The 22548-nt window shown below is 48.4% G+C and overlaps 1 protein-coding gene across 1 annotated transcript; it reads right to left on the minus strand.

Moving 5' to 3' along the window:
* Nucleotides 1–193: 193 nt before the first annotated feature.
* Nucleotides 194–21319, minus strand: LOC128720433 (gonadotropin-releasing hormone II receptor). The gene is made up of 6 exons (XM_053814105.1): nucleotides 21220–21319; nucleotides 17346–18244; nucleotides 10861–11044; nucleotides 3203–3411; nucleotides 2998–3128; nucleotides 194–512 (listed from the first exon to the last, which is right to left on the minus strand). Exons 1-6 carry the CDS (start codon nucleotides 21317–21319, stop codon nucleotides 194–196), a joined length of 1842 nt encoding a protein of 613 aa, XP_053670080.1.
* Nucleotides 21320–22548: the final 1229 nt, after the last annotated feature.

Genomic DNA, 22548 nt, shown 5'->3' on the forward strand with positions numbered 1-22548 from the left:
GCCATTAGCTTGACAAAAGCACATCCGACGGTTAGGTGGGGAATGCGTCAGGCCCTGCCTGATCATCCCACCGCACCACGCTCCGTGGCACCCCACTGGCGTGTGTGAGCTCGCGCTGGCAACGCCAACAATGAACGCGAGCTGTGAGTGTGCGTTTTCGTTTGCCGCGCTTGTCTGCATCGCTCGCGTATCCTTACAGCTTCGTGGGGCGGTTCCGGTGCAGCAGGCGGGAAAACGAAAGAAACTTGCTGGTGAAGCTGCGCCGCTTGATCCGTCCCGCTCCACCACCGACGGGTCCGGCCACTCGCCCGGTACCACCCGCACCCTTCTGGTGGTGGATCTGGTTCACGTTCTCATCCAGACTGCGAAGATCCTTTTCCAGCGACATGAGCGATATCTCCTCGGGCAGGTTCGAGTGCGAGTTGGAGAACTTGACGTGCGGATTGAGGTTCCGCTGGTGGCCATTGTGATGGTTGAAGGTGGACGACCGTTGAAAGTACACAGAGCCTTCCCTGTTTTGTGTGGGTGGACGAGGAAAAGAAAAACGGGAAGAAATGGGTGCGAAAAAGAAAACGCAAACGATCAACAGATGGCTGCTTTCGGGCATGTAATGAGGAGCATTATTTTACTTTCTTTTTCTTTTCTTCTGCTCCTCTCAATACTCCCCCCCCCACACACACACACACACATATGCATACAAACGCTACTGCTGAGTTGCTAAGGATACTGCATGGCAGATGTGGGAGAGATTCGCCATTGTGTAAGCGTAAGCATAAGCGCGCTAATGCGAAAATGATGAGGTCGCAGCATGGGTTAAGCCGTGTTTTTTTTTGGGATTAGGTTTGGGTGATTTGCTTCACGCCTTGTCAAACGATTATGATAAGCGAATGGTTTGCGCCAATAAATCGATTCCCGTAGACGGGCGCACACGTGCACCACGCGAGGTATGTAAGGAGGATATCTATCGGGGGCGGCCAAAGAAAATGGGGGAGAAATTATATCTTCATTGTGCAGACGGGACGAGATTTTAATACAACGCACAAGACGCGACGTTGTGCCAGATGCGCACTAACGGGCGCATGCTACAAAGGGCAGGCACTTCGCGATAAAGCTCGATGAAATACATTTTTTGTTGTTGTTTGGTAAAATTTCACCTCGCTCGCAAAAGTAACTTCAACCGAAGTTGAAATTCCGACGACAAGCAAAAGCTGATTAAATTCTACTCTCGCTAAGGACCGTGGTGTTGGGTACGGAGATAAATTTGCAAACAAAAAAAAAATACACGATATTCTTGAACAAATGCCCAACCCGTAGATGTCCTTTTGGTCCTCCGTCAAACGAGCAATGAGCAAGTTACGCCCAGCTGATCACAATATTCAACAGCATTTTACGCAACGCTCGGTTCGGGTTGCGGGCGAGACGAGAGAAAATATGCTAATTATTCGGCAATACCCCTTTTATACGGAGAGGGCTTCGCGAAGGTGTTGCCTTTTTAGGTGATGAAGTTTAAGAAGCTAGTCCCGGGACCCATTCTCGGGAGGATTGCCCATTTGCAAACACTTTCGGGACATAAAGTTGTCGCACTGTAGCATTAATTTAGCGACCTGTCCGAACCAAAGGGATCACTCACACACAACGTCCGTCCTTTGCCAGGCGAGGACGGAGAGGAGCAATCGCTTTTAGCGAAACGAATGCGTGACGATCGAGATCACACAACCCCGGCGTCGAAGGATTATGGAGCGGAGTGAGATATGAACGGATGAAAGCACGCATCAAAGACATAAAACAGCTCGGGAAAAGTTAGCCAGCGGCAACAAAGTGAAAGGCTGCATATCCTTTCTTGACGAGCTGGGAGACCAAAAGATGGGGGAAACAAAACCAATATTAAACAGCAATCACAAATTGTTGTTTCGCTCATTGCGTCGAGTTCCTCAACTCGAACGGCCGTTCATCTCGAGAGCTCGTGGGCAAAAACACGTCGCATCAGGACATCGAGTGGTGGGGGCGGTTGGTAATTGAAATTGTTTGCCCAAACCACCTCGGCATGGCCCTTTGCAGGCATTTTGACTTTTCTTTTTCACTAAAACGGCGGTGCGTCCGTGCCGACTAATGAAGATGGGAAAAGCGCGGGTTTGGGTCGGGAAAAGTTTCCCTCATCGAGCGAAAAGACAACCAATGTATCTGAATTTACTCAACGGTGTGCGACGGTGCGTAGGAATGCGATAATGGTCGGTTCCGAAAGCAACGTCGAGGGAAATCTTTCCACTGGTGCGTCATTCGATCCCACGGGTTTGAAATTATCCACGAGCAAACCACGTCCCTTTCGGGGGAAAACTTGCGAAAAACCAACCCCGTCCACAGCAACACCGGAACTGACCGAGAGAAGCGACGAGACGTGGTGGCTTCCGTTCGGGAAGCAATTAGCAATCGAGATGCCACAACTTTCGCCCTCCGGAGGCGCAAATGCTCGGAAAAACCCCGCGAAGTTAATCATACGGTCAACCGGGAACTTTCCATTCCGGGAACCATTCCCCGTGGCACCATCCGAGCGATTCTCGCGCACCTGAAGGCTGCAAGATTAAATGATGCCAACCACCGCGGGCGTGACCGAATGCCGAGCTTAATTATTCACGTTCACGATTATTTACTCGCGCCTATTTCCTTCCCCCAAGCTGCTGCGGCTGGTGACATTAAATTGGACCATCGGGGTGTGCGCCCAATCTTCCACCCCCAGCGAAGGGGTGGTTGGTTCGAAGTCAACCGTACTGTTTGTGTTACTCGGTCGAGCGAAAGTCGACGAGTGCCCTTCGGGGAATGATGCGAGAAGGAAAACCTACGCAGCCGGTGGAAATGAAAATCTACGGTCAATGGACGGGCGAAAGCGACAAGCGCACACGTACGGCGGAAGCACGGGAATAGACACACACTCGCAAACACAGGAAGCGAAACACAGGGTGGCCAGAGCCATCACATCGAGGAAGGCATCGTGCTATGTACCTTACATGTTGATTGTACTGATTGCGGCGCTGCCGGATCGGCACCAGATGGAACGCACCGTAGATGAGCGGGTTGATCAGGCTGTTCGACATGCCGAAGAAGAATATGCCCGACTGCAGGTCCTCGCCGAACTGTGAAGGAGCAGAGAGAAAGAGAGATTTGTCAGCAAGGACGACAAGGAATGGGTTGGACGGGTGACACTTACACGCTCGGTCGGATTGAGGAACATGAATATCAGCATCATGATGTAGTACGGTGTCCAGCACACGATGAACGCCACCACGATGACGACCGAGATGCGTAAGGACTTCATCTTGGCCTTGTGTATCAATCGTTGCCGGTTCGTGTCCGACCGCCGGTAGTACGTCGTCCGGTCGACGGTGGCCGTCTCGATGCGGAAGATTTTCTCGCTGCCTGGAAAAATACGAAAAGGTGAAGGGAGCGGCAAAAAAGTAGAGAAAATCGGCCGTGCGTGCGTGTGAATTCCCTAAACGTGAAAGCACGTGGAAACCTTCGACAGCGTGATGCGGTGATGATTTTTAGATTATTTATCGATAAGCACCAAACCCGTGTCAGTTATCCCGAACCCGCTGGCCATTAGATGGGGGTGGGAATTGAAATGGGTGAAGAAAACCCGTGCGAAAGGGTTAAAGCTCAAGAAAAAGGATCCCAGCGTAGCACGGCGAACAGAGAAGAAGAACCTTTAAGACCCGTTCCCAAGAAACGATGCTTTAATGTTTCGTTCACCGAACGGTTTCGGAAATTGATGGAACTTTTGCTTCTCAAAGCATGTGGGCTTCCGGAAAATTACTTCGAACCCCCGTGGGGGGTTTGATTCAAAGTTTTTCGTGCTAAAATTGGCACCATTCCATCCAGCGAACCCAAAACATCGGTAATTAGGAAATTCCGAAACTGAAACTATGATCAGGTAGCGTGCCCTTACCGATACATCCGGTCCCGTTACAGGCGTTGGGCAAAGTTTTCAATCATTCAGCCCTGTTTTGAGTCACGAACTCGATCTACTACGTGTGGTCGAAAGGGCATCACAAGCCTATTGATCTTTGTGTACGTGTGTGTGTGTTCCGGTGTTTTTCAACGGAAAAGTCAGCCTTCAACCCGAAACCCTACGACGAAAAACTCTGGCACGTGGCTTCGCGCACCAAACACCGGGAATAGAATCGAGAACGTTGTGCGATTTAATTACTCCCGTGCGGGTCTCACGACAAGTGGGTGCTAAATTGTATTTCCGACGCACAAAACACACGCCACTCGAGAACGCGTACGACAAAATCGCACCTCGAGAGCCGTCATTTCACGGTACTACGCAACACGAGAACGTGCTGGGTGTTTTTGAGCAGCTTCCACAGCTTCCAGTGGCCCGGCTGATGGGAGGAATTAGATTTATTGCGTTTTTGGGAGTGGGGGTCCTGGAAAAACTGATGACCCGTGCGGCATTCCAGTGAGAGTGGCTCCGTATGCGGAAGCACGTTTCACGGAATATTAATGCGTAACCGAAGCCTCTCAGTGGGAGCTACATTTGAAGCACTACGGTAACGTATTGTGACTGGTTCGTTGCGTGGCGTGTACGATTTATGGACGCAGATCAGTTTGCAGTCAGTGGGAAGCATTACACGAAGCACCCGCGTGAAGTACATCGACTGCCGGAAATGTCCCGGAAATAGGTAGACAAATGTGTGAACGAGTCGTATTTATTGCTTAAGGGAATTACCTCTTTTAAAAGCAGCACGCGAAAGAACACGTGTCGAATGGGGGCCACACGTTTTAAATGGCCTCTAATAAGGGTTGTATATTTGGGGCGGGGGCTACACAAAAGAAAACGGGTGCAAAAAAAGGTGCTAATCTTCATCGTTCAAGCGCCATCACATTTGGCACGGTTCTGTCTCGCGTGAGCAAACTTTGGCGCAACTTTCGCACACATTTGCTCATCAAATTAAAGAAAGCAATTTTCACCACAAATGCCACAAGAGCGGGAGAGCTTTGACACCGTCCGCCCGGGCGTAGATTCGCATGTGTGCGAAATGCCACATTCGAGCCAAGAGCGGGAGTTTTCGAAAGTTTCGCTAAACTGATTATAGCAGGTCGAGGCTCGGGGAAGCAGCATCCGCACGAATGGGTTCGGTTTTTGTGGTAGACCACTGTGGCGCCCTGACAGTGTGTTCCGCTTCAATACTTTCACCGAGAGGCGGGATTTTCACTTACTCGGCAATAAAACCGGATACATTTTGTTCGCCTCGAGGACCACGGGAAAGCTGGACAGACACCAGTCAGCCATCAGTGCGGCAGAAGAGAATTCAAAAGTCCAATAAACTAACACGAAACCGCTCGGAAACCGCGTGCGCGTGCAAAATGCTATTAATCATTTTCGCGCAACTCCAAATACACATTCAGGCAAGGGAAAAATTTGATTAAGGTCTGCGTGGAAAATCCTACCAGTGTCGAAGCAGTAATCCCCGAGCAATCGCTGGTAACGCGAGACGCGAACGTGATTGATTTTTATTGCCCAAAATTCAGCTGTCTGCACCTTTCTATTACACTGCATTAATCGGATTACAAACGCCTCTGCCGCGTACGAAGCGGGCCGGAGTTTTATCGCACCAGCGTGCCGCACCAGGCGCCTCCATCGGGTGAAAAGTTCGAGTTGAAAGTTCGATAAAAACATAAAGTTCGCCGACGATTTGGGCGGTTCGTTTGCGAGCAAAATTTAATTCTTACCGGCGTGTGGCTTTTTTGTAGCTGTTGCCAAATTCTACACAAATCAATCATTCCAATCGATCGAAATGCTACTTGATGGGGGATATATGCTGCTCCATCCGGCACACTTTTGACCATGTACTGGAGCCTCGCCGTATCTCACACGCAATTCCGAACGGAAAATCAGATGACCGGGACGTTGCACTGGTTAAAGTAATTTAATTTATGAACAGTTACTTGCAAGTGGCGTTCTACGGACTGCTGTTCCCTTTCGTTTGCGCTATGAATAACTAGCAAACATGGCGCACTCGTACACGACGTGTTACTGAGAAACCAACGAGAGACTTATTTATGGCACGACGACGAGGATATCTACTAACGCACACGACGAGTTTCTGGTGAAAAATGTCGAGCGATCGAAAGCAAACAATGTCAGCAACAGGAGTTTGCATAGGGATTTTTATGTTCCGGGATCGCTTCGCGCTACTTATAAACTTTTCTTTTTCGTTTGCCGTTCGCTTTGTTTCCTCACATTTTCGTCTCTAGCGAACGTTAAACAACGCACATTTGGTGGAAAGTTTAACGATTTGTGCGTGGCAAATGGAGTTTCATCGGCCCCAGCTACCCTTTGTTAGATGGAACGCGTTTACCGAGAATGGCTGCATGGTTCTTGGTGCCAAAATTTGGAGTGTTTCGGCTGACATTGGCGGGAATGCGGGAAGTTTATTTGTGGACGAGACAGTGAGAGAAAAAAATGAACTTCTAAAAATTCCAGTGTAAAAAAGTAAAACTGGTAAGAAAAATGAAGCCCACAACAAGCTCAGAGCGCTTGCCACCCGCCAAAGGCCAGATGATGTAACTGAGCGATATCATGAATAGGTATTATGCCGTAATGCTGATACTTTGGCCCTATTGTTGGTTATGCACGGATCGTTTGTTGGTTTTCCTGGAAGCGACATGCCACAAAGGCCGTACTTTCTTTCTGCAACCATTTTCTGGACGCTCACGCGAAATTTACCACCGCTCAACGTGACGCCAGCCCCACTGCTGGTTTTGTGATGGTCGTTTGCGAAGTTTCGAGGTTAGGTAAAGAGCTCTGAGAGAAAGCATTTTTTTTAAATTAGGCATCACATTGGATCGCTTTCCAATATGCTGTTCTGGGCCTACACATCTAGTAGTCGGGGCAGATTTTGACAGGACGCTTGTCTTTTTGGTCAATCATCACGTTCGACCAACAGCACACAGTCACACGCAATACGTGAAAGCACCTTTTGAGACCTTCGAGAGTAAAACAAAACGTAAAATTGTGGGAAAATGCTTTGTGCACGCGTAATGACGCAAATTATTTTTTGTGTTGCTAAATATGTCACTTTCATCGCTATACTACGGTACACCCTTACAAAAAAAAAAATAATACCCGCCAGTGCGTATTGTGGGAGCAAATCAGATAAGCCATTATTCTCGTTTGCGTGTTCATCAAGCTGAAAATGTTATGTCGGTAAGCAGGCTGACGGTGCAGCCGCAAGCGGTTCGAGTTGATTGAAATGGAGGCGCATGGTTGTTTTACCGCAACTCTCGTATACGTATCCGGTGTTCTGTAGGAAAAACGGTGGAAAAAATAGCAGCAAAAAAAAGGAAGAAAAATAATATTCGCCAATCGCCAACGGCTGCAACATTGATGCAGCACAGGTAAGGAAAGCAAAAACCGGAGAGGGGAAAATGATCTCAAACGTGTGTGTGTGTGTATACGTAGGTATGTGTTTGTTGATGATTTTCCACCCGCGTGCCATGTGTGATTGATTGGCTTCGGTTGTCGTGAGCTAGTGCACCCTCCAGCCGGAGATGATTTATCAACCAGCGGAAATGTGTGTGTGGCTGTGTGTATTTGTGGAGTGGTTTGTTTAGTAAATAAAATTCCATCAATTTGACTTCAACTTCGCTTGCAGTGCAATGAACGGAATGTGAATCGATCGACAAGAATGTAACTCAAGCGTTGGGAATGATTCGTTGCGGTATCATATTTGAGGCATGTTTCAGTGATAGAAAATGCATTGAATGTAAAGCATCTTGATGTTCCTTATGTTCCTTGTTCAAGTGCATTTACAGAAAGCGAAAATATTATTGCTTATGGCGGCAGTAAATATAGTTGAAACATATCTAACACTTTCATAGTGTTCCTTAACTAAAAATTAAACAATCAAACCAATAGTCTCACAGAGTATTCTTAGCGGTATATTGAACAACATTAGCAGGGCTTTGTCAATTTGCGTAGGATTGACGTTGGAGGTTGCGTAAATATTTGCGGTTGGGGTTGGTTGCGTAAATTATGCATAACGGCAAAAATGAAAACTAACCGATTTTATGAGATCTCAAACAACAGCCCAAACTGGGCAACCGAATTTGATTCATACATAACTGATTGCGACAGTAACATTCTACGCAATCTGTTATTTCAGCCAGCTAAGATACATTCAAAATGGATTAAAAATGTTTTGCATTTGAACCGGATCCATTTATCTATCCACCGTTCGCCGGAAGGCTCATCGCTTTGGGAAAATATGGGGGATCGTTTCTGAGGGATTTTTTATTTCCAGACTGTTCAAAACATCATTCTTCCAAAGCATCGGTTCGTTGATGATTGGGCATTAATTTATCGGATCAAAAGGGTCCTGCTTTGGCGCTGTCGTCATTCGGTGCTCGCGTTTCGCATCACAAACCGGAAGAAAGCGCGCGCCCAACACAAAAATGGCTTCCATTCCCCTCAACAGTCCGCTTCGGTGATTGATGGCCAGGAGGATTAACAAAAGAAAGAAAGAGATAGAGAGCCGGAAACCAAGTGGTAGTGATTCTTCATAGATAACGCCTCGTTGCCATGCCATCTTTCCGGATGGGCTCTGCAAGGACCGCTCTTGAGAGTCGTCCTACCCAGGACCGGCCAAAGGGCGCGGATCTATTTCGGCTCTTATCGATGATTACGTTACAACGCATTAGGTTCCACTACGCAGCCAAAGGAAAGCGCCAGATCCGGAGCAAACACACTCACCAACTGACGGTTCGAGTGGCTGGATTATGAACGGGAAATTGTTTTACAATGCGAGCACCAAACGGGGAAAGCTAAACCAGCTGCCCATTGCGCCCATTGCAATCGTGTTAGGAATAATTAATACCATAATTACAAGTGCGCAAACAACGCCCGGTGGCGATTCAGATATCGGTTGGTCGAGTTTAGGGATCCGTCTGGGATTGAACGTTCCGTTGTAGTTGGTCCGGAGCTGCACACAAAGCTTCGCCTTACCAGGTCGAGGTCGTGAACCGTACCTCTAAAGGTCCCTTTTGTTCAAATTTAGCCGAGGGCGAAATTCCAAGAACCAAACCCGGTTTCGAGCTGGCTGGGAAATGGTTCAATTTCGCAGTGAAAAGAACAACACAGCACAGGGACGCCAGAATTAGCTCCGAATCCGAACGGCTCAAGTCTTTGCGATCTGCAAGGGATTTAACCGGTCCCGGGTGTGTTTGCGATGCTTTTATCGTTGGGTGATATTTTAAGAATGCTGGCTGATTTTGCTACTATCCACTTGAAACAAAACAAAAAAAGGGCATGCCATTTGTGGAGACCGGTTATGATAGTTTCATCGGTTCGGCATGAATGCAGTGGAATGGTGTCCTTATGGCACGAGAGTCCTTATGGCGTGACAGAACACAAAGAACGATTGCAGCACCCACGCACAAGGATACATCGCTTATCTGCTGTTCTCAAGCCGTTACGGGGACTGGGGTTTATTAAGTTTTAATACATTAGCCCCACAACCGAATGCTAGGTTCCGTGGCCATTTCTTCGGCGTGTCCCGGGATGCTTTGGCACCGTCGTTTTATCCATTTTCACCGGACTCTAATGATTCTTGCAATCTGAGAGCGTCATCCTTTCGGAGACCATCGGCCATAAAAGTCGGTCTTTATTGCGCCACTCCACCAAGCGAGAGTTGCAACGACGTTCTGTTCGGTGGCACATAAAATGGAACCAAGCCCAGCGTGCGAAGGCACCATTTTGTTGCGATACGGTCGAGGCTAATTAATGACAGGTTCTCATGGTAGGCGATGATGGATGGCGCGTTACGGTGGAGCTTAAGCAAGAATAAAGCTTTTCCTTGGGGCAAAGGCCCCGAGGGAAACAAACAAACGCCCGAGGCAATCGCTTTGCTACCGTGAACGAAACACGAAGCCATCTTCTTTGGGGTCCGTAGGCCAAATGGCACCATTTCGGTTGGGGAATATTGAAAGAATTCAGTCTTTGGTGGCATCCAGGAAGCTGGCAGCCCCAGCGGCACTCTGCCGTGGCTGATGAGATAAACTTTCCGAAGACAAAACCTACCCAGCCCGATAAGGAAGCTTGATAGATGAAACGAAAAAGTCCCATAAATCGTATCGGAGACGGGTCGCTTCATCACTGGCACCGTTAGGCTCAGCCCGTTTGCATGTTGGAAAGTTTCAAAAGTGCTTTTTCAAGTGACGCACGCCACCTCGTTCCGAGTTACGGTGACTGAGCGGGAAGGAATTTTTAATTAGCTGCAAATTGTTCTACAGATCCACCGAAGGAAACGTCTTATCGTTTCCTTCTCTAAGACAACCCGTTCCCACAGACAACACGTTTTTTTGCTAAACTTTTCTTCCGCAAGGATCGAGCAGATCCAACCCCACTGGTAAAGGTATTTTTGGTGCTTAAAAAGCGATTCGGGGGTGATTCATTTTCTTAGCGAACTTGTCATCCCCCCACACCGTTCGGAGTCGAATTGGGACGAATGAATGAACCGTAGAGCCGAGTCAGGTAGATTCGAGAATTCGAGAGCCGGTCGTCCTGGAAACGGACACGTGTCATTGCCCAACAGCTGCCTCTCATTTTGTTGGGTGCAGGCGAAATCTCAATTTGGCAAATTAATTGTTGCCCAGGAAATTAATCACCTGCGTTGTGATCGGGCGCAGGACCTCACCCGTTATCGCACAATGGGACAGTTTGTGAAACAATTGTGGGCAATTAAAAATGTTCGTCTCGTTCTGGGTTTTCTGTTTTGCTCACGGGTTGACTCCAGCGAGAGCTCGGGGTTTTCCCCGTCTGACCAAAAAAAAAAGCGAAAACTGCGTGCCATTAATACTTACTTGAGATCGTCATGAAGGTGGACAGATAGGTGCCGATCAGTATCAGCAGCGGGATGATGAACATAAACACCAGCGTGAAGGTCGTGTAGAGCTGCTCCTGCCACCGGTCGGTGTAGAAACCGTGCGTCACACACTGGTAGAAGTCCTCCACGAACGGTCCTTTCGCCACCCGAAATATCATCCACTGTAAGTTGCGGAAAGAGAGCAAAGGATGAATGAAGCGGTGAATGAAGCGGCGCTACTGCCAGCCGTTAGGTGATTGGCCTGGGGATGATTTTCGACTAAATTTAGCCACTTCCCCGGGGGTGCGCGTGCCGACAGAGGGTGCAAAACATCCTTCCGGACGGTTCCGGAGCTACCTTTTTGGGGAGCCGATCTCTGGGGTGGGTTCAAAGGACCAAAGGTGCGCCGAGTGCGCCCTTTTCAGGGATGGCATTAGTTCGCCACTGATCCGTTACCGGGGCATTATGTGCACGAAAGGCTTCCGGTCGGAATCCGACCGGTGGGCGTAATGTCACGGCTGGCTGTCTGCGCGTTGATTAATAGTACTTATGTGGACAGTTTTAATTGATTTCCATTACGGGTGGGCGAAAAAGCGAAGAAGCACCTCGCCAGACAGGTTGGGCTTTAGATGAGAGGTGCCGTGATTCGAGAGCGAAAGTAATTTTCAACTCGCTAAGCCGATCACGAGGTGTATTTTTTTTGTTGTTTTAGGTTGGTTAGAAGCAATTACTTAATTAACTAATTAATTTCATCGTCTGGTATTACCACCAATGACGTAAAGGGCGCAGATGGTTCGGTAATCAAATGTCCCACCACACACAGGGCGATGGTGAAAATCGCTCCCAACACGATACGGTTTTCGTGAAGGGCTATCCGATCGGTATTGCATTGATTTGGTCGGTGGGGTTGTCTTGCTAACAAAGGGCGCAAAATTGTCATCCGAAACAACTGGCGATAAGAGGAACCTTCTGTTGTGGGGATGGTCCATCCCTTAACTTGCGGGACTCCATGGCTCGATCGCAGATAGCAGAAGCCTCTCCACCGAGCAAAAGGAGCACCGCTTGAAAGAGGTCATTGGGAAAATTACTTCTGAACGTCCGAAACAGCCAGCGGTTGGTCGGTTTGATTGGAGCGTAGATTAAATTTCGTGTCCCACATCAGCGCACCGTTGAAGAAGGCCAAAAGAAACCTGTCGTATTCAAGCGTCCATCAGCGACGTGCGCCACTTCGCTGGGAAATGGCACGGTAAAAAGTGTGACAATAATCTGATAAATGGGACCCGCACGTCATGCTGGCCTTTTTGAACGTTTCGGAACGATAGCGTAAGTCTCGGACAGGATCTTTCACGATGGTACATGCACACTTACACTTACGGTACAAACCATCGAAGGAACGCTTTCAATTTCGGGATCGATGGGATCGAGCTGCCCAAGACCTTGGTCCACAGTTTCCCAGGTTAACATTTCTGCCTGAAAAAGCTTCTTGATTGGGAGCTGGAAAAGTTGCTTCATGTTCGTTTTGAAGTACCGAAAGGATCTCCTCATGGCAGGATTAGAAACGGTGAATCAAATCCGCCATCCGGCGGGGATATTTGAACAAACTCTTACCTCAGCAATAATGGCACACGAGCCGAAGAATGTCGAGAGCGTTGGCGAGACCACTTGATCGTCTTATACCGAGCTAATGAATCTGTGCGACGAATTCCACGTAAAAAGCCGCTCCAGGGCTTAAATTAATTGATCGATCGTTGACTCGTCCGAACAGGGGCATATTTCATTGGCGTTATCCGAATTCTCAGTACTCGCGCAACGTACCGCTTAGCAGAAGCTGCATTGTTCGTTGGCTTTTGTGCGAAAAGAAAAGGAGAGAGGAAGAAACGTTTCCTGCTTCTCGCGAAAAGCACTTGTGCCGAGGGATTTATTTTCTGCCTAATCTAATGGGCTGAAGGATTCCTGGGATTCAAAACGTTTTTCTCCGAACTCGGGCTAACATGCATTGCTGAACGGATCCGCTTTAGGAGCGGAAAAAAACGCGTTGAAATGCCCGGGATGATTCGTTTTTTTTTGTGTACGTCACATCAAATCCAATCCAACTTAAAGTAGCCCTGATGGGTCCTGAATAGTCTGTCAAAAGCAAGCGGTATTGAAGGTCTGCATGCTTGTCAGTTTTAAAATATTCATCTTCAGTCCTCGGGTATGCATACAGCAGCGCTTGATTCGAAAGCCAATAGGTCTCGATGGCTGAAACAAGCATCAGAAAAGCAACGAAACAGCCTCCCAGCTACTATAAATACACAATATTTCACTGTCACGAGAGATGGCGCGTGGGGCTTTTTACAGGTACGGATTGGGTTTCGAAATTATGTCGATTATGTTTGCTCCCACATCGTCCGATCGTTGCTGGCCAAGGGGACCATAATTGAGTGATTGGTTGTGATGATATACCTGGGACTCGAAGCTAAGTAAATGAACACTTTTATAAGGGCTCGGATCGGGGAACAGCGTCCGGTTGGGTTTCGTCCTACTGCTTGCTGGGGTTGTTTTTCGAACAAATATCCCCAGGCGTGCGATGGATGTTGGCAAAATGGATGCTCTACGTTGAGAATTGAATTGAATAAACAAATAAAAATCCCTTGATCTATATTTTTAGCAGGCCTCGCAATTGGGCATCACCCAGCCTCGGTTTCGGTTACATCGTTTTGCCAAGCTGTGAAGGTAAATAGCAACATCGAGAGGGGTTTAAATTCACGACACACCATGTATTCTTTTTCGAATGCCGCCAGATCAGCTATAATTCTTTTTTCCATCATGCCCTCATGGGCGTTGCAAGAAAGGCTGAATAGCTCGTCAATCCCGGGGGCACAAATTCTACATCCACAATGATCTGACGATCGGTTGGATTTACGTTCCGGCGACCGCAAATTCAACTGGTGGGCTTAATATTGAATCAGGATCTCGAACAAGCTTCGCCACCCAAAATGATACGCGGACGTGGGCAGTATCGTGCCCTACCACAATCGGATACCGTTGCTTGCATGAAAACGTTGTACAAGCTGCTCCAGTGCCCGGAGAAAACGCCACTCCCAAGTGCTCCGGTCGTTTGGTATTGATTTTCAACAAAGCCAATAAATGTGCAACGCCTGTTGCGAGAAGACACTCGTCCGAACGTTCACCAGATGTCGTAGACCGGCTGCTAGACACTGCATAGTCAAAAGCAACGCTCAAAGAATCGCCTCTTGTTGGATGCGATGGAGTGAAATTAAATTTTCCATGGAGCAACACGTCGGAAAATGCGTTTTATTGTGACTAAAGCGACGATTCTTCAGCACTGATCAGCTCCGTTCAGCTAGCTTGTAAATTTTCTTGTACGAGCGTGTTAATTTTGTGTTTCCCGCGAACCGGTGGATCCTTGGGACGTTTACCCATCGTTATGCCGAACGGCGCCGGCAGGTTGTAAAATTTTGCGAATGCCAAAAACACACCACCGAGCCGGTATTTCGTGCGATAAAGTGGTAATAATAATTTGCGCAAATTGTTTCATGGCACGGCGCGCATAAAAATTGAATTCTTTCGTCCCGTGCCATTGATAGGGCTTTGCCCGGTACGGGATGCAAAAATTACCATCTAAATCGATACCGTAATTGGGCGAACAAAGTACCGATGGCAAGAGAAGCGAACGCGTTATTTCTCAGACGTCGACGTGTGTCGTTTCGATTGTGTACGGTGGTTAATGTTACCCATTAGCGAGGTGTAAACTAGCCTTTGATTGGATTTCGTCTGAATCTTGTCTCCAGACGACAAAGCGGTGAATGAATTTCCGGTACAATCAGGTGGAATAAAATTAAAGCTCCAACTCATCGATTCGTTTAGTAGATAAAACTGCCATATCCGATTTTTCCATGAATTTTCAGTAGGGTAAAACAGCACCATGAGGCTAGCTTCAAACGGAAAACCGGACGCAAAGCATATCAAGCTGTATAAATTTACAAAAAAAAGAGACAGACAATGTCACGGCATTGTTTCATTATCGATGAAAGAAAGATCGGGATTGATACGGCACGCTCCAGCGGAAGGGACGAAATCGGTTCAAACAACCAACAGACAGCAGGATATCTTTCGAAGATATCTCCGCTCTCCGAAAGTGATAGCTAAAGCGCTTTAGTGTTGCTTTTTACTAGAAACCCCACAAAAGCGCCAATAAGCCACCGTCCGAGTTGTATGGCCTGTGGAATTTGAATTGGAAAATCGGCTGCATAAACACACAACAACACACAATCGGAAGGGCCACCTCCGGTTGTGATAGATGAACGACCCTTGACTTTCAAATGCAATTTAATTTCCGATTCATCCCGGATTCATCCTGCCAGCGTAAACATGCACCACCCCACACAGCCACTGGCCAAGCTTATACGTTGCATCCTCGATTAGACGCACAGCCTTCAAAAAGGACTCGCTCCCAAGAGCCAGGAGTCCACCGTGCCATGACTGATGTAGCGCACTTGTTGAACACTGTCTCGGGTCAATTTCTCGCTCCATCGAACACCGGTTGAAATAGGTGCCCGAGTGCAGGTGCGGTCTCGAGAAGCACCCGCCACGATCACTATCGGGCTCGGTTTCCAACCGGATGGGAAGCCGTTTTGCAATCCGAGTGCATAATGCCAATTTCGATGCACAATTGCTCACGCAACGGTCAACTGGAGACTTGATGACCGATTTCTCACGCGCTGTATTGGTGAGGTGAGGCTGGATGGAATCAACCCCGACGACAATGGATAGGCTAGTGTACGCCGGCAAGGTCGACGTGATGGGAAAACTGGGCTGTGGGAAGCTTTCCACGCCGCCATCATCAGCGATCGATATTGGCAAGCCGTACCTCGATGAGCCTTCAAAAACATCAAAGTGGGCTCTTGAACCTCGGGATTCGAATCCACGAGGGTTGAGTATCGGTTCGGTTGAGCATGTCACGTCAAGTGCCACCGAAACGTGGCTAATTGCAGCGATTAGACAGCGGATGAGGCACAGCCCGGTACGATGTACGATATTGGGAAATCAAACAAGCAACTCGTGCATACCCATCACACAAATTGGGGTGAAAAATGAAGGGGGATTTATTTGAGAAATTAATTACCGAAAAACGGGTGGTTTGCTGATTTCGGTTGGGCAAGCTGTTGGGTTGGGCCATGCCACACGAGCAACGCAAACACGCAGCGTTCCGTTCGCACAATTGACTCCTCTCAACAACGCATCCTGTGACAAAACCCGCCACTGGGAACGGAAAATCAATGCAAGTCGCAAACTCACGCGTGCTGCCCGCTAATTGCTGCTAAAATGCGCTCATTAATTGCACAATTCACAGGGATAGATGCAACGGACGGGCAAAGCTCCAACACTGAGGAGGGAAAGCTCGAGCGCGGTCAGAATTTACGCCAAATTCCGCGGTTCATTAAGTTGACCAAGCGTGATGGCGTTTCGGTCGGTCGGTTGCTGCTGCTGCTGCTGCTGCGGGAAACCAAACGATGGAAACTAATCGCACCAAGCTTCGATAAATTAGGCAAACATTGGGCGCATTCGGTGGCACCGAAACTTCCACACCGCACGGTTCAGCTGATTCGGTAATGGTGGCGGGATTAGTCGCAGCTCCAACCATCTGACCTTGCGGTTAATTGCCGCGCGAGCGATGAGCTCGACGGAGCATATCAAATCGACCACGGATAACCTAGCTTTTCTCCCCGGTGTCAGCTCCACCGAAAGCACAATGCGAGCTGAGGGAAAAACAGATTAATTACTCGCACACAGTTATGCGGTCGATGGCTTTCCGTTGAGCTGTCCTGTTCCCACATGCGTGGTTTCGGTTTTTACAGGGGGAGTTTAAATAGGCATAATAAAACGCACAGCCAAAACGGGAGAGCTGCTAATGATACTCAAATAACGCCACGCATGTAGATGAACCGTGTGGAAGCTTGCTTGAAACGTTCGTGGAACATGGTGCGAGATTTCCCCAAAAATATCAACCACCCTAATGAGCGCCCAGCAATTGCGATCGTTCCCAATCTCAAGCTCAATCGCTCAACATGTGCTCCAACAGCTATAATCGTCTGTCTAACGAGCTTTCATTCTTAGATTCGAGACACACTCTGCTGGGTGTTTGTCTCCACCGGTGGGTAGATTTCATGAATGAGCCTAATGACACGTGTCAGAAGGTCTGTGATTACCAGCCACCAATCAACACTTTCGCCCTTTGCTGGATGTCTCCACTCCGGGCGAACTGAACTTGATTATTTGGTGGAATAAGGCGAGGCCAAAATTTGGGTCATCTATGGTACCCATAATTTTCACGCGCTACTGCCGATTACATTCAGGAGCCGATAGGAAGCGAAACTCCTTCAACGATCAGACACGATCGCGATGGCACTCTGGAGATGTACCTTCACCATTGCAAAAAAGGACAAGAACCGACGGGAACCTCCCCTGAGAGATGCTTACCTGTGGTGTGCTGAGCAGAAAGGACAACAGATACGCCACGAACAGGAACCGATGGCAACGCCGGGCGGTGTTGAGCGATTTCATCGGATACTTAACCGCAACCCAGCGATCAACACCGACCAGCACCAGCACGTACGTGGACAGGTACAGGCTAAACATCTGGCACAGCTTGAACAGCTTACACAGCAGATTCCCAGCGACCCAGTCCACGGTGTAGTACCAGGCCGCTTCACCGATGAGACAGAATCCCGTCACCAGCACGTCCGCGATCGACAGGTGAAAGATGAGCGAATAGATCGCGCTCCAGTTGTGGCGCGTCACACGCCGTGACTTCCGGTTCTTCTGGATGTTCCACATGGTGGCGACATTACCGAGCAGGGACACGATCGCCATCGCAGACAGCACGATCACGCGGATAACGCCCGATTTCGAGAGTGTTGGTGCGTGCTCGTAACAGCTCAACCCCGGCACGGCTAACGCACTGCCATTCTCGAACGCATAGCTGATGTTGAGCCGATCGCACTCCTCGCGGGACAGGATCGTACCGTAGGGTGACTGATGACCCACGATGTCACCAACCAGCGTTACTAACCCGCTGGAAAGTTGATGGACGCCCGGATGTAGCAGTAACGTGGCGAGGCTTTCGTTGCTGGCCGCGCTCAGGTTGCTGGCGGGTTGTTGCAGGTGATGCTGGCGATGTCGGATGGCTGATGCTAGACCCAGGCCCAGATTGACCGTGGCATTGCTCCAGAAGGTTGCCGGCTGGTGTTGGTACTGCTGGTATTGGTGCAAAAGATGCTGGTGTTGGGCTTCGGGAGCCGCCATCGGTGAGGTGTAGTTTTCCATCGTAAACGTGCCATTTCCCGGGAACGGCTCAAACATCGTCGTGGTGGTGCAACCTGCAAACGAGAGAGAGAGAGAGAGAGAGCGCACATGAACGGGTGAGTGAGATAGGGTAATTCTAATCACTACGAATCGTTGCGTATTTATGGTACTCGTCGCGAGAACTTGTGGGCTTTTCGGGGCATAAAAATTGCGAAAAAAATACAATTGAAATGGTATTGACTAGCTGCCATGCTAAAAAACGTGGGATTCACTTCGAAAGCCACCAGATACTCAGTTTAAGGTTTTTGGGAAATTCATCCCACGAACGGTATCAATAAAAGTTGCCAGCAAGCGGCTGTGAAAAAAGTCTCCAGCGTGACTCCAGTGCCTTGGTCTAGGACACAGTGGCACAAGAAAACGGCGAGCGGCGGTCGTTATTATTGGTTGGTGCTTCCGCGAAAATTTTACGAATTTTCCACTAATTGTTAACGCTTCACGGTATGCACCGACATCGCGAGGCGCGCTTTTAATGAGCCTTAAATTGAATTGAATTGAGGGTGTTTTCGGCTCGCTGTACGCGGTTTCTAAGCACGGTGGAATGCACGAGCCTCGGGGTTTTTGGGGAGCGGAGGGGGAATTTAGTCCTGTCATAAGGTGGGGGCTGAGAAATGGAATTTACTCAAGAACGCGCCGAAAAACCCGCGGGATACAACACCAGTAGCGGGCAGAGCCTGGCCCGTGTTTGCTTCATTTCTTTTATGTGACATTTTTTTATGCTGCCTTTGCCTCCCACACTTGCCCAGGCTGAAAATGTACCTTGAATAACACGCAAATTATGCGTTTTAGGACGAAAAAGGACCGATACTAGAAATGCTAAACAGCGACACACCGGCTGCCACACTGCTTGAGCATAAATTGCGTCTGCACCGACAGAGATGACTTGACCCTTGGGTGTTATTCCGGCTCAGTAGCGACCCACGCGTACCGGCGATGTCGGGAAATATGAAAAGTATGTGACTGCGGACCACGGCCACCGAGCTTTCGAAACGACCACTGGAAGCCACGGCTCTCTGATGTTAAAGCGTTTTTTTTTCAGCACGTTTATTTCATTTCTAGTGTTTTTTTTTCATCTACAAATGGCACAGCGCTTGACAAAAATAAATCGAAACAGGTTCTTTTATGAGTTTGACGAAGCAAAAAAACGATAGAGAGAGAGAGAGAAAGACCGCGATCCCCGGGGAGACATTAGGAATTATGTTGCAAAACGGTCAGTGGCTGTCCCGCGAGACCACAAAATCCCGTCCATAATTAATTGCTTGCTCATCCAACGACTTTCCAAAAAGAACCATCACTAGTGACCGACCAGAGACTCAACCTTCGCTGCTTTCATCGTGCAGTCAATCTCTGCCATCCAGCAGCCAGAACCCGACCAAACTGGCAGGCCTTCGAACAGAGACTTCGAAATGCGGGACGGATGCGGGATTACTTAGTGGATGGTTTCGTCTTTTTCATCCACTGCCACTGTCTGGGTTGCAAGAGGTGTGTCATAGCTCCCCAAACAAGGTAAGCACACGTAATACCTCAGTGCCGGTGATGAACAACCGGATCATAAATTAGCTCCACCATCGTTCCGCCGGCCGGTGCCCACGAATTGGCTCGTTTACGGCCCATGATTGAGTGGTGTGAGTGTGTGCGGGAAAATCACTCCCTCCTTCCCTAGATGGTGGGAAAACTTTTGGCCCAAAGATTCCTCCCGATTGCGCGATTGCGAAGAGTTAGATCCGGCTTTACTGGAGTAAAACTTGTGCCGTCAACCATCACCGGGCGGAATGTCTGCTGTGGGAAAGTTTTCCTCATGCCCAAATAGACACACACACAAACACACACGCATTCTGAGGGGCGCGTGATGAATTTTCCGCCATCCAACCGGCCACCGTGCTGCTGCCAATCAGTAACGCAGCGATGTTTGGGGTGGAGTTTTTTGGTGTTTCTTTTGTATTTTTTTTAGCTCCTGTGCGTGTTTTATCTGCCGGCATTACGCTTTGTCGCGCGTGATTGTGCTTCTCGTGAGTGTGCTTCCAGTTTCGCGCGTAACATTTTACGAATTCCCGATGGGCGACCGAGTGGACACATCCTGAGGGCCGGCAGTTGAATAATGCTTCGTTGAAACATGAAACGCAACCATTGGAGCAAGTTGTGCTCTCGAGCGGCCCTAGCAACGGATCAGAGGGACCCTTCGCATCACTAGCCAACAAAGAACATAGACATTTCGATGAAATTCAATTAGAGCCAGCCAGCGATTGTGGGTTTGCTGGCAGATGGAGTGGATTTGCGCCGAGTTTCGCTTCATTGGATTTATCCTAAGAGCGTGGAATGCTTTTTTTCTGGTATTCAGGGAATTGTTTGGGCTCCCCAAATGGGTCACGTGGATTTCGTTGGAAAATATGATGAGCTGGCTAGACGCAGACGCGGTGGTTCCTTTCAGCTGGACATTGTCGGTGTGCAAAAAGATAGCACTAGTTTGTTTTTATTAAAAACACGCTCTATAAATGCGATTATAGTATACACGTGGTGATGCCAAGTTGGTTGTCAAAATGCTGCCAAGTGCAAGATTCGATCATCATAGCAACCTGCGACTCCCGCTTGCTTCGTTGTCGTAACAATATCAATCTTGGGACACAAGAAGATGTCGGTTACATGGTGATTGGGTTCTGGGTCGTTTGGAAAGAAATGTTACATAAGCTGTCGGCTCGCAGATGTGCTCTCGTAGGCGTCAGACCACCGAGAAGCTTACTACTAAGTAAATCCACAACATCGTGGTGAGTGCCGGCAAAATAAACACCAAACAACGGAACGATGGCGAGAGGACGGTTCGACAAAGGATGGTTGGTTCAGGCTGGCTGCGATTAATTGGTACCGCGAATCACGTTGCCTACCAGGGAAAGCGCGCCCTGAAGCGTGCCCTTTATCAACAAGCTCGCGAGCAGCGACAAAGCAAATTGTTTTTTTTTTTGTAAGATTTCTAACATTTGCGAACCTAGACGTTTACGGTCCCACGATAAGGTCTGCAGTACGGAGCAGGATTTCCAGAAGCTCAACCAAAGCTGTCGACAAATCACCGGTTTGAGCTGAGTCGTCGTAACGTTCATTTTGGGGTAATGTCGAACTTGTTGCGTTTGAAACGGACACGATAAAAAAAGCGCGAGTAAATCAACGTGAAAAAAAAGTACAACGACAAACAACCAGATCTGGGCGAGATATGGGTAGGGCCGCTTTTTTTTTGCTAAGTGCTCTGTGTTGCATCGCACAATCGGAGAGATGAAACGAGTTGTCCACTTTGTGCGGGTTGATAGCGGAGAAATAAAATAAAAGACGAGCCCACTTTTCCAGTGAAACGTAGTTGAAGTACTTTTCACCTCGAGGGACGTTACATCGCTCGTGTCTGTCCGGCGTTTGCCCACTCTGGGGCAGGTTTCGAGAAGTGGCTGTATTTTTCTAGCGAACCGCGCTTTTCCACTCGAGCCCGGGAATGGACGTTTCCAATGTGCTGGCGTTCTGGCCAATGGAGCGTGCACAAGAAGCGTCCCCAAGTGGCTCCGGGATTTGTGTGAGATTCATTTTTGCTGCTCCTTGAAGTGAACAAAATCAACGGACGTTTGAGGCGGCGAGGCAACCGCATAAAAAAAGTGAAATAAATGGAAACACTAAAGACAAATGGCAATTAACTAAATCTCTTCATCTCGTGTACGAACGTAAAGCGCCCTTTGCCGGTTGGACGGTTGGCAGAAAATGTGCCACATCGCGGGCAAGTCATTAGCTAAACCGGAGGCTGATGTGCACGTATGGAAATGAGGCAGAGCAAGCAGTAAAAAAAAAACCGGTGTACATTTAGAAGTGGCGTGGCCGAAAAAAAGTCACCACATCACCAGATTTTGTTGACCGGTATTTTAATGGCCCTCCAAACAGTGCCTCAGAAAAACCTCAAGAACGCTAGGGCCAGGGCTAAGGGCCGTAATGCGAACGATCTTTGACCATAATTGCAATTAATGCATTTAGCACGGTTTGTCGAGCCGAGAAACAAGTTTAACAGAAATCGAAAGAAAAAACGGAAAATGTAGACAACGAACAACTCGAGAGCTTAGCGAGTGCTCTGAAGAGCGATCGAGAATTAGGCAAAGAATTAGGAATAACGAGGCACGGGACCGTTCACGTGTGATCAATTTTTAGAAGCTCTGCTTGTGAAGGTTGAGAGAAAATTACGCGAAGCTCCGAAACCTGCGCACACAATTTTGTATGAGGGCGTTGGTTTTCTAACGAGCACGACAGCCACCTTTTTTAAATTAATTTATTGAATTTAGCGCACCGTTTGGAGGGTGTT

This window comes from Anopheles nili, chromosome 2, assembly GCF_943737925.1.
Source record: "Anopheles nili chromosome 2, idAnoNiliSN_F5_01, whole genome shotgun sequence".
In the NCBI taxonomy this organism is placed as follows: domain Eukaryota; kingdom Metazoa; phylum Arthropoda; class Insecta; order Diptera; family Culicidae; genus Anopheles; species Anopheles nili.